The sequence below is a fragment of the Amphibalanus amphitrite genome, unplaced genomic scaffold (genome assembly GCF_019059575.1).
Source record: "Amphibalanus amphitrite isolate SeventyFive unplaced genomic scaffold, NRLGWU_Aamphi_draft 000557F_arrow, whole genome shotgun sequence".
Lineage (NCBI taxonomy): Eukaryota > Metazoa > Arthropoda > Thecostraca > Balanomorpha > Balanidae > Amphibalanus > Amphibalanus amphitrite.
Genome location: NW_024882051.1, coordinates 298,645 through 311,238, shown reverse-complemented (window position 1 = coordinate 311,238; position 12,594 = coordinate 298,645). Strand labels below are relative to the sequence as shown.

Sequence of the window (12,594 nt, the reverse complement as noted above, 5' to 3'; positions counted from 1 at the left end):
TGTGTGTGTGTGTGTGTGTGTGTGTGTGTGTGTGTGTGTGTGTGTGTGTGTGTGTGTGTGTGTGTGTGTGTGTGTGTGTGTGTGTGTGTGTGTGTGTGTGTGTGTGTGTGTGTGTGTGTGTGTGTGTGTGTGTGTGTGTGTGTGTGTGTGTGTGTGTGTGTGTGTGTGTGTGTGTGTGTGTGTGTGTGTGTGTGTGTGTGTGTGTGTGTGTGTGTGTGTGTGTGTGTGTGTGTGTGTGTGTGTGTGTGTGTGTGTGTGTGTGTGTGTGTGTGTGTGTGTGTGTGTGTGTGTGTGTGTGTGTGTGTGTGTGTGTGTGTGTGTGTGTGTGTGTGTGTGTGTGTGTGTGTGTGTGTGTGTGACTGTGTACCCTGTCCGTGTGCATGGGAGCGCCACGTCGGTCCGTCGGGTGGTATATGGAGCCAGTCGGTATGCATTGGCACGCCACACCGATCTGGCCCCGCCCCGCCCCGTCCCGCCGCGTCGGCAAACACTCACCGATGGCTGTCGGGTGCAGGCCGGTTGGACCGTGCGCTCACTGTCGTACGGTTTGCTAATGTGCACATCAACTCGGATTATCGGAAACCGTACTTAGCGGGTCGCTTCTTCAGCTCATTCGTCCACCGTGCTACCGAGTCATTGCGTCCACTGGCCTGTTCTCAATCACACGTTTCGTTCACGGCGTTACACGAGTCCTGTCGTCCACTGGTACATACATACATACCAACCCTGTGGCCGTGGTGGCACGCCGTGGCGCCGGCCGGGCAGTGGAGTGGAACTCTTATAGAATAGACGCCAGGCGAGCGCAGCTGCTAAATTTAGCTACAACACTATGTGTCAGTGTCTCGTTGTGCATTATTATTGTCCATTGTGGCTATTATTTGCCGTGTCATTTCAGCATGTTGGTCAGCGGTGATGTCAACAGGTACGTTTGCAGTGCGGCGTCTCAGTTGGGATGCAGCAATCACTGGGTCAATAACAGGACTGGTCAGTGGCAAATAATGGCGGACATCAGTGCGCCGCCCCGCCAGCTACACTGCACAGTGCACACTCAGTGCACCGCCCCGCCAGCTACACTGCACCTCCCCGCCAGCGACACTTCACACTCAGTGCACCACCCCGCCAGCTACACTGCAACTCAGTGCACCGCCCCGCCAGCGACACTGCACCTCCCCGCCAGCGACACTGCACACTCAGTGCACACTCAGTGCACCGCCCCGCCAGCTACACTGCACCTCCCCGCCAGCGACACTGCACACTCAGTGCACACTCAGTGCACCGCCCCGCCAGCTACACTGCACCGCCCCGCCAGCTATACTGCACCGCCCCGCCAGCTACACTGCACACTCAGTGCACCGCCCCGCCAGCGACACTGCACACTCAGTGCACCGCCCCGCCAGCTGCACTGCACCGCCCCGCCAGCTACACTGCACACTCAGTGCACCGCCCCGCCAGCGACACTGCACAGTGCGCCGAGTGCACCCCGTGAGAACTCGGACGGAGGATGCACCCCGAGACCCGCTCTAAAGTACGGGTACCTATCCTTGCGAGTGGCCGCGCGTTTGGACCTCTCCGCGCAGGAGCGTCAGCCTTAGCGTTGTGCCGGCCGTCCGTCCGTCCGTCCGTCCGGCCGAATCTCAGATGACGTCGCTGCCGCGCCCGGGCAGCCCGCCGTGGAGCGCGCCGTCGCGCTGCAGGTCGCCGCTCTCCGCCACCGCAGAGTACATGCTGGCGTCGTAGAAGTGGGCGCAGCCGGCGTCGGCGGCGCGCGCCAGCGGCTCGGGCACCTCTGCGCGCCAGGCGTCGGCGCGTGGCGGCCGCAGCGCCGCCCGGCCCAGCACGGCGGCCAGCTGGGCTGGGCTCACCGGCAGACCGAGGAACTCGTACACCAGCCGCGCCACCTCCTGGGGACGCTAGAAACGGGCGCCGGTCAGCGGTCAGCGTCAGCGGTCATACACCGGTCAGCGGTCAGCGGTAATAAATACACCGGTCAGCGGTCAGCAGTCAGCGGTCATACACCGGTCAGCGGTCATACACCGGTCAGTGGTCATACACCGGTCAGCGGTCAGTGGTCATACACCGGTCAGCGGTCAGCAGCCAGCGGTCATACACCGGTCAGCGGTCAGCGGTCAGCGGTCATAAATACACCGGTCAGCGGTCAGCAGTCAGCGGTCATACACCGGTTAGCTGTCAGCGTCAGCGGTCATGCACTGGTGAGCGGTCAGCAGTCAGTGGTCATACACCGGTCAGCGGTCAGCAATCATACAACGGTCAGCAGTCAGCGGTCATACACCGCCGGCACCGGACGGGTCCGCTGGTGTGTGACCGCGAGGAAAGCAGAACGCTTCTACCTGAATCGATTGAGCTATGTGAGCATGAGTGAGTTTGTGCGGCGCTGGTACGGACCTCCAACAGATGCTCGAAGAGGACGACCTTCCTGAGGCCCGGCTGGAGCGCCTCCTCGCGATCGCTCGCCTCCACGTCGTGCAGCATTCGGGAGCAGAGCTGGCGCGCCGCGTGCCGCCACTGGTCGGCGGTGGTGAGCGGCAGGCCGCGGCCGCGCCGCCGCCGGCTGGCCAGCACGGCGCGCGGGTCGCGCTGCACCAGCAGCAGGCGCAGTCGCGGCCGCCAGCGGGACAGCAGCGGCGCCAGGTCGGCCACCATCGGCCGGATCACGTGCGCCGACACGGTGCCGGCGGCGCGGCACACGCGCCCCAGGCACGCCGACACCGAGACGTTGTTCGGCACGCAGGTGCGCAGGAAGACGGTGCGCAGCGCGTGCTGTCGGAGCAGGTGTTCGGCGCTGAAGAGGCGGTCGTGCCGCGTCACGTTGCAGTGCAGCGTGTCATCGAGCAGCCGCAGGCCGTCGGAGAGGGCGCCGGCCGGCAGCGGCGCCGTGCCGCTGTGCGCGCCCTCCTCGTCGAGCGCCGACAGCGGCTGGTGGTGGTGCGACACGCCCGGCAGTAGGTTCAGCAGGTGCGACACGGCCGAGCCGCCGGCGCCCTCGTACGACACGACCAGCACGGCGGCGGCGGCCGGCCGCGCTGTGGAGGTCGCCGCCGGCGGCGCCCGGCTGCTGGCCGCCGGCGCGGAGGGCACGCCCGACGGCCGCCGCGCCGCCAGCCCCCGGCGGCTCTGCTCTGTGGGCAGAGAGGGTTGAGGTCAGTCGAGACAGACCGCCGAAACAAATAAAGACTAACTATCGACTATGATTTCGGATATCTGCGTCGGGCATCATAGCACAATCTTTTTGAAGCACATCAGCAGCTTTCAGTCACAAATCTGTGTGTCGGATGTAAAATGGCTTCTCAGCCGTCTCACCCTAAATATGCTCAATGGGGCATTGATTAGACGGGCAATTATGTGCGGTTCTGCCTCCCGGGAGTAGGGGTGGGAGCGAAATAAGGAATGTATGACAGTGGAATGACTACAATTTCCAATCTAACCGTTACGTTTTGAGGCAAGTGAGTGGGGTGATAGCTAGCTTACCTTTTTTGTTGAACATCAGCACGGCGATATTTGTCGCTATAACGACGGCCAGGAGAACGAGAAACAGCAGTTTGTGCCGACTCGTGCATCGGAAAAACGTGACCGAGCACCGCCGCATGTCCGACGCGTTGGCTCCGGGCGCCGTTGGCACCCGGTCGGTCTCTGTGGGGCGCCTACAGTCCACCGGTCTCTGTGGGGCGCCCGTGCCGACCGGTCTCTGTGGGGCGCCCGTGTTCACCTGTCTCTGTGGGGCGCCCGTGTTCACCGGTCTCTGTGGGGCGCCTGCAGTCCACCGGTCTCTGTGGGGCGCCCGTGCCGACCGGTCTCTGTGGGGCGCCTGCAGTCCACCGGTCTCTGTGGGGCGCCCGTGTTCACCGGTCTCAGTGGGGCGCCCGTGCCGACCGGTCTCTGTGGGGCGCCCGTGCCGACCGGTCTCTGTGGGGCGCCCGTGCCGACTGGTCTCTGTGGGGCGCCTACAGTCCACCGGTCTCTGTGGGGCGCCTGCAGTCCACCGGTCTCTGTGGGGCGCCCGTGCCGACCGGTCTCTGTGGAGCGCCCTTGTTCACCTGTCTCTGTGGGGCGCCCGTGCCGACCGGTCTCTGTGGGTCGCCTACAGTCCACCGGTCTCTGTGGGGCGCCTGCAGTCCACCGGTCTCTGTGGGGCGCCCGTGTTCACCGGTCTCTGTGGGGCGCCCTTGCCGACCGGTCTCTGTGGGGCGCCCGTGCCGACCGGTCTCTGTGGGGCGCCTGCAGTCCACCGGGCGTCTGAGGACCGGCGCGGTGACCGTCGGGCCGCGCCGATCTTTCGGAGGGAGCCACTGTCGGCGGGGGAGTCGCCGCTGCCTGGGAGGGGAGCGCCGATCTCCCGGAGAGCCGGCACTGTCTCAGCGGGAGTCGCCAATCTCTCGAAGAAGGCCGCTGTCGGCGGGGAAGTCGCCGCTGCTACTGTACTGAGGGCGTCTGCTGTCGGCTCGAAGCCAGGAGTGTCGGCCGCTTCGCTGGGAGCCTCTGCTGTCCCGCAGTAGCGCTCCGCTGGGAGCCTCTGCTGTCCCGGAGTACCGCCGGGAGCCTCTGCTGTCCCGGAGTACCGCTGGGAGCCTCTGCTGTCCCGGACTACCGCCGAGAGCCTCTGCTGTCCCGGAGTACCGCCGGGAGCCTCTGCTGTCCCGGAGTACCGCTGGGAGCCTCTGCTGTCCCGCAGTACCGCCGGGAGCCTCTGCTGTCCCGGAGTACCGCTGGGAGCCTCTGCTGTCCCGGGGTACCGCCGGGAGCCTCTGCTGTCCCGGAGTACCGCCGGGAGCCTCTGCTGTCCCGGAGTACCGCTGGGAGCCTCTGCTATCCCGGGGTACCGCCGGGAGCCTCTGCTGTCCCGGAGTACCGCCGGGAGCCTCTGCTGTCCCGGAGTACCGCCGGGAGCCTCTGCTGTTCCGGAGTACCGCTGGGAGCCTCTGCTGTTCCGGAGTACCGCCGGCGGTGCGGCCGGACGGCGGCGGTGAACTGGCACGCGGCCGGACGCCGGCACTGGCAGCCCCCGCCGCTCCCTCGCGCTGACTGTCGTCGGCGCCGACTGCCCGGCCTGTCGGACCGCCGCCGGTGCCGGCACCAATTATTCACGGCCATCGAGCGGGGGAGGCGCGCCTAACTATGCGCAGTTCTCACGGGAGCGTCCGCGTGTGTGGTTGGATGTGTGGGGTGGCTGGAGGTGTCCATTCCTGGAGGCAACCGTTTTCCAATGAATCCCACCAGGCCATTTCGGAATGTGCGTACCTTTGGCCATCGCGTCGCTACACGTTGCTACCATGGGAGCGAGTCGTTCTGTAGAGTCGTCGGCCGGTAACACAGGGTTGTCTATCAGCCGCATGTATGTACATACTCGTACATTGAACACGCAATGTCACTGTGGTATCTCGGAGGAATACCGTGGGCCATAGCTTCCTATTCGATTGGTCCTCTGAATAGTTATTGGTCAATTAGAGCCAATCGACGGCGAGATCGCGCTTTGGGTGCGCCACAAAGATTTACCCATAGAAAAAGTCACTTTATTTTGAAATGGACTGGCGCACACCTATCAGCTAATTTGTGCATCCAGTTAACACAGTTGTCTCCAATGCTTACAGTGTACCTAGCTCATTTTTTATGCGTCCGTCCTCTGCCTATATTGATCCGCGCCCTGCTGGGGGGGGGGGGGGGGGGGTGAATACCTCCCTCCCGTGATTTTCACAAATATCTCAAAAAACGGCCACCGCCGTTTTTGGCACACCTTATCATGCATCAATTCTACACTTGTTGTTGAAAAAATTTCAAACCAAGGTCATTAAAGGTCAGTTTACCAGGTCACTTCAAGTGACCTCACCTCATAAAAGGTTTTAGGTAATGTTTGACATAGCTACACCGAGTGACCGATCGCTTTGAAACTCTCAGCGATCGTACTTACATAGGTAGCAACAGAGCCTACCTATGTAAGTACGTACAAAATGTTTACGTATCTCGGAATTTAATATCGGTAACCCAAGGTCACCGATTTCTCCCAATTGGGAGAAAATTCAAAGGCGCTTCTTTTGGACGAAAGTCATTCTAAACACTTTCAAACACATAATTACAAGTAACGTTGACGCACTGAACATGAAAATGGCACCCGTGACCCCCTGTTTATGCCCCTGAGGTCACGAATGGTAGGTATCTATCTAACAGTTTTTCGCGAATAACCTTTGATAGATGCATGCTATGCTAGAGCGATGAAAACGCCTAAGAAGTGTTAAACTCGACGATACAGGTCGACTGATATGCACCATGACCCTTTCCGGTCAGGTCATGACCTTGACCTGAGGTCAACTTCTCAAGTTGACCTTTCAAGGTCAAATTGTTATTCATCCTATGTGTTTTGATGAGAGGAACACGGTGCCGGTAAAGGTAAGCTCGTGCAAGGCTTGCGTCAAAAGTTATTGCAGAAAAACTGTTTCGGCAAAAATCGTCTATTTTGGCAGTTTTGCCCCTGCAGGCAAAACCGTTGACGATAGGTCAAATCTGCGAGAAATATTCCGAAAGAGCGCTAAGGATATCGATTGTGCTTTTTGTAGCGCTGTAACTCTATTGGTTCCTGAGTTATGCGTCGGCTTCTTTAAAAGTGTCGACATTCAACCCGTAAATCAGTGAAATTTGAATTCAAAATTTGGCCTTCAAACTCTGGTGCCCTGACCTTTGACCTGACCAAAAACGTGACCAAATCGTTTCGTCATTATTTTTGACGCTCTTTCGAACGCCGCCTTTCGCATATTGTTACGTGACCCAGGAGGCGAGTTAGAAGTTTTTTTTTCAAACTTCAAACGCCCTCTCACCCCCTCCCCAGCAGGGCGTGGAAATCCAAGACCCCCAGAGGGCGCGTGAAATGTGAGGCGCACATCCGCCACTCCTGCTCTCCTGGGTTCACCACTGGTTGTTGGTCGCTGAGCACTCTGGCCTCAAGACTCTTAACCCGTGCCCTGGTGGGGGGTTAATTTTTGCCCCCCCTTCAGACTTTTCGATATACCTATCTCCAGAACCGCTGCGCCGATCGATCGTCACCAAACTTTCAGTACCCTCCCGGGCATCAATTTTGCACATTGTGACCAAAATTTTTCAAAGGCTATGATAGGTTGGCCGCAAATGACGTCAGACTGACGTCATGTTTTGCCGTTTTCGACAAAAAAAGGTTTCGCGGGAAGAGCTGTCAGGCCTATAGCGTTGATGATACATGAGCATCTAGAGCGTTTTGCAAGATGAGCTCCAGGGAGTGTCAGATCCCAATTTTAAGCCCTGAAGGCACACATCATGAAGATGTGGGAGACGAAGGACCCCACCTACATCATCAAGACATGCAAGTCTTTCCGTCTCCGTGTGGAGAAGGTCATTGCCGGTAAGGGGGTTATAGCGCGCATGAGGCGAGTGAAAGCATCTGCTTTGATAATGCAAACCAGTATTTGGTGTTAGCGTTGATAATATCCACTCCGATTGCATTGGTTTATCGAAGTACAGAACTGGGTCAGAACTTTTTGCGCACCCTTTATGTGTTTGAATTAGAAAAAAGCATTTAAAAGCATTAGACCGAAAGCAATAAACAAAACGGTAGGGGATAACCCTCCACTCCGTGGCCTGGGAGAAGTCCCTCCGTCCCCTCCCCTGTGGCGCTGCCCTTGCCTACCGGTCTCTGACCGGTCCGAATGTCATAAGCTGATGAAGTACCTGAGGTCTTATTTGTGTACGGTCGAACTGACCAGCATCAGCATTCTTTCAAATAAGCTTGATTTCTGTTAACCTAGCTGCATTGTGAATATCCGTTGCAAATAGCGATTTTAAAACATTCATCAGTGATTTTTTTTAGGGGACGTCTCCCCAGATCCCTCGACTGGGGGGACGCGTCCTCCCTGTCCCCCCCCCACCCGCTTTCGACGCCCATGTCATGGGCTCTTGAGCTGGTATATCATGTAAAACCTAGTCTTCCGAGCCCAAAAACAACGTGAACGACCTACGGTACAGCATCGTTTCGACATGGGCGATCTAGCAAAAGAAGTGAGGAGACGGTGCGGCGGGCGCGCGATGGTGCCCTTACGTCTCGGGCGCGTAAATAGAGGAAATTTGTTTGTCGTGGATCGAAATGGCTGACATTGTTCAACATTATATTCACGCTCGTGTTTTACCACGGCCTCGGCCCGTATGTGTCTGTGCAGGGCTGCAAGGAGCGGGTGGACCCGTTCAACGCCACGGTGCCGGCCTGGAGCGCGTTCCGCAGCTCCGACTACGGCTACACGCGCCTCACCTTCCACAACGGCTCGCACGTCCACCTGCAGCAGGTCTCCGACGACAAGGTACGTCACGTCCACCTGCAGCAGGTCCGACGACAAGGTACGTCATGTCCACCTGTCGATCCCATTTGAAATGACGTCACAGTGACGTCATAAGTGAAATTATAGATTTGCGACTCTCATATTCCTCACGATACATCAGATATATGGGACCGAATATAAAGGGTCGATTATATATTGGTCAGAAACTAGATGGAAGTGTAGTTAGATGTTTTAGGATGACAGCAGGTGCTGTCTAGTTCATTTACAGTTGAGTTTCATGCTCAGCGTCATCAGAAACGGTCCATATTGGAAAACGACAAAACTTTATGACGTCACTGTGACGTCATCTTAGGTGCTACAACCACCAAACTTTCCTCAAACATTACCTAGGTATTCATTTGAAGCTATGCCAAGTTTCACGTTCGTAGCTCATCAGGTTTCGGAGATATTTCACAAAACGTAAAGGGGGGCAACTTTATGCCCCCCCCCAGCGGCTCGTGGGTTAAGGGGGGGGGGGCACTGCCGACTTTGGGTCCCATTCTTTCCATGCATCGCCCATAGGGCTAATGTTAAAATGCAAAGGGGGGGGCACGGTGCCCTCCCCGTTCCGGCGCCCATGCCGGAGCCCGCCGACTGGCGCGTCTGTGACTGACGACCGGCTGGCCGACTGGCGTGTTCGCAGGACGGCGCCATCATCGACGACTTCTGGATCCGCAAGGACACCCACAAGGCCTACGGCGACCTGAGACAGACGCGTGCCGGCTACCTGTAGGTAGTCGCCCACCTGGCGGCCGGCGGCGCGTCCCCGTCACCCGAACCAGCGCCTCGGCCTCTCGGAATCAGCAGAGTTCATACATCGGCGTCACAAGCACAGCGCGTGGGCCTTCCCTTAGCAAGCGTGAGCTAAAAACAAATGTATAGGGGTCTGCCTTGTCTACGTAGAATACGAGCTTAATCCGTACCCACTTGATAGAAATATCAACCGTTGTGATTCATAACTGTACTCGGGGAGCCTGTAGCTGTTGCTGCTAAGGGGGATATTTTAAAAAAATTGCAACATGTACGAGCTGATGCCAGTATGTTATGGGCTCATTAATGTAACAGGAGTTGATTATTTCATTGATATGCACGTTGTACCATACAGACATTTCTCACGATGTTTTAGAACCAAGATCGAGGGCGGTAACAAAGACCGAGAGTATTCCCATTTCTGATCGGGGATGGACTTTTATCGCTTCGCAGGTTTTCAAAAGCTTTACAGGCTTAATATTATACTCGTGTTCCGCTCTTGGTGAATGGTCGAACGGTGGTGAAATCAGTTGATTTAAGGTCAATCGAATCATCGGGTAATATATCGGAGCCAAAGTACATTTCTTCAGTACCACTCATTATTTATATCCTTTTCAGAAAACAGTTATATACAATACAAGTTTAAAATTAAGATGAGTTATTGGATTTAGTTTTCATTTAACAAAATACCTTTCAATAACAAATTGCAATATAAAATACGCCTTTTGTATTTTAAGTTACTTCATTGTTTTAGCCGTTTTCACAGCGGCACGTTTGATCACAATTGGTGTGATTTGGCTAAATTAGGTTCTTAGTTGATTCTTATTATTTTTTTTTGGCTTAAGCTGCACTATAGTCTGACAAAACTAAGAAAAAATGGATTTAAAGCCTAACAGTTGTTAGTGCACGTGCCTCTATAGATCACTTCTAGTATGCCCGACATAATTTCTGTAAATTTAAGCACAGGTAGGCTATCTCCAACGTCCGATGCACGTGTTAGGTGCTTCGAGGTGCCTTAGCTCCGTTCTTTCTTAGGTTTGTCAGCCTATAGCTGCTAATATGCTAATTTGTCACATCTTCATACATAAGGTATCCTCGAGGAAAATATTGAAATAAATTCTTGATATAAAGATATTTGCTGTAAAAGAAATTTGGTTAGATTTGATCAAGCTTGGTGCCTTCGCCAGGTAGCACATCGTGAAAACGGCTAATGACACACCATAAACCATGTGCAGGTATGAAACATGAAGTAATGATGGTAAACATTAGTTAAATAGACAAAATGGATTCGGCAGATATCTCTGCCAGGGTGATTCTGCCAGTGTTCATGGTGGCGCCAGACCCCGAGAGCGGCTGCCTCGAGTGCCATCCTGGCCACTGTGTCGATGTTATTACAATGTTAGCAGTCCGACACTTGGCACGACTCCACTTTTATTGACTTGCTGGGTGCCTATAAATTACTTCGCTGAATCGACTTTAATGATATGCCTCGCATAATAAGTAGCTACAATGTTATCAGCTATTTGATTCTCTTAAAATACAATTTGTTGTTGAAGTTTTGTTTATTTTCCCGCCTTTGTACATAATGATCGTTTTTATTATCTGGTAAGTGGTAAACGTAAGGAAGGTCTAAGGTCGCAGAAGGACCGCGCCCGCATCACTTTGCACCGGTTTTGATCAGTATAAATGCACTGTTCGGAGAATCTACCTATGTACTTCATCGTCGACCTACTCCCAAAAGCATTTACCCAGTCAGCAATTTGGTTTGGTCAAGTCCGTTTTGCCCGGGCAACTCCGTCATGCCAGATTTGGGCCGGTATAAACGGAACGCCGTCAGAGCCGGGGTTTGGGTCGATATTGCTCTATTCCGGTTAGCCAGCCTTTGCCGTAGCGCTCGCGAGTTGATATGGTTTCGGACCGCCAAGTATAGCTCAAGTTCGGCGCCCTGCCACGGCTCAAGTCCGGCTCCCCACGGCCAGGTCCGGCTGCCTCGCTGCTGCTCTGGCTTACTGTGGCTGAAGTACGGCTGAGGTATTGCACGGCTGATACGGCTGTGGTGCGGGCGAGCTCTGGGGTCGTGTGTCAGCTCCAGTTCAGCCCCAGACCTTGCCCGTACTTCGGCCGGAGCAAATGCCGGAGCTAGCCAAAATAAAACCAGCTACGGCCCAGACCAAATTTGCTGGCTGGGTAATCATCATAGCTTTTGCATTTCACTTCCATATACATCACATCCGAGAAATTGAAAGGAAATAATTTCTATGATTTTTAGGAAAATTTCTCAGAAAACTACAAATTATGTAGTCATGAACTTGATAGAGATAAATATAATCAAAATGTCTCCTGGACCGTCAGTGACCCAAGATAAGCTGGACACCAAAGGTTCGGATAAGTAAAAGGTCAGGGTCAAGTTTCAACTCTGTTTCATTGAGACGTTTCCAGCAACCACGACTCACGAATAAACGGGATGGCCCTGATCGGGGCTCGGCACGGGGAGGGGTCAAACAGGGCCTATTCTACACTAATCAGTGTATTTTACGTCATGGCACATCAGTAGGCAACATTTTCGACCACATATGTCCGATTGACGAAATATTCCTATCAACAGCAGGAATTCGAATGAACAAAGACACTGAAGCAAAGCGACCAGCACCGATCTCTATTCCACGCCCGCCAGAAGCTGCAGCTCCACCTACAGCTTCAGGAAGCCGCGCTCCGTCCTAGTGAGCTGGTGGTAGGGCACGTGGGCCGTCTTCTTCAGCCAGGTCGAGTCGATGATGGCCCCTCCCTGAGGACACACGGCAGCCAATGACAGCGCGAGATGTCACATAGCGCTCCTAAAATGAAGCGCAATGCGGTACCAAAGTGGGACCTCATCTGTGCACAGACTCAAATGGACGCTGACGTATGGAAAATCATCCATTTTCTGTTGGCATACCAAAGTGAGTAGTAATAGACAAATATATATATTGAGACGGGTTACACAGCACATTGGGTGGACGCGTTTCGTCTAAATGACTTTTTTCGACACCCTCTCGGAAATTAAAACAATACAAACACACAAGAATAAAACTAGCACAGCAGTCTCACACTGAACACTCTGTTGAAATACAGCATGCTAAGAATGCGCATTACTACAAATGATAACCTTCGATAAAAACTATTTTTCTCTTCCTCTTCGTGCTGTCAAAAAACAAAAAGGGGGGTCTTAGCTGGCTACTCAGACCAACCTCTGTCGCGCCATCCATACCCCAAAGCCATCCCCATAAAAACACCGCAACTGTACAACAGGGGCTATTGGTATATTCAGCCCAAGAGAAACACACAGGATAAAAACAACAACACAAGTCTCACCAGAGACTGCCCAGCTAACGGGCTACCACTCCCCCTCCCCCCACCGCGAGGCGCAATGGTGTCCCCCCCCCCGACCTAGACACCCGTGTCGTGTGTGTCCTCCCCCGGAAAAAGTCCTAACTAGAAAAAAACCGGGGGACCTAACTGG

General features: G+C 54.8%; 2 protein-coding genes across 2 annotated transcripts in view; one reads left to right on the top strand and one right to left on the bottom strand.

Annotated features, from left to right (window-relative positions):
• Positions 1-10,650, top strand: part of LOC122393847 (acid phosphatase type 7-like) — a 102,847-nt gene extending 92,197 nt beyond the window's left edge. Inside the window, exons 9-10 of the mRNA XM_043390261.1 lie at positions 8,190-8,327; positions 8,989-10,650. Of these exons, the coding sequence (XP_043246196.1) occupies positions 8,190-8,327; positions 8,989-9,078 (228 nt within the window). The 3' untranslated portion in view covers positions 9,079-10,650. The remainder of the gene's footprint in view (positions 1-8,189; positions 8,328-8,988) is intronic.
• A 956-nt stretch (positions 10,651-11,606) lies between these two features.
• Positions 11,607-12,594, bottom strand: part of LOC122393844 (acid phosphatase type 7-like) — a 51,962-nt gene continuing 50,974 nt past the window's right edge. The window contains exon 10 of the mRNA XM_043390256.1: positions 11,607-11,880. Within this exon, the coding sequence (XP_043246191.1) occupies positions 11,785-11,880 (96 nt within the window). The 3' untranslated portion in view covers positions 11,607-11,784. The remainder of the gene's footprint in view (positions 11,881-12,594) is intronic.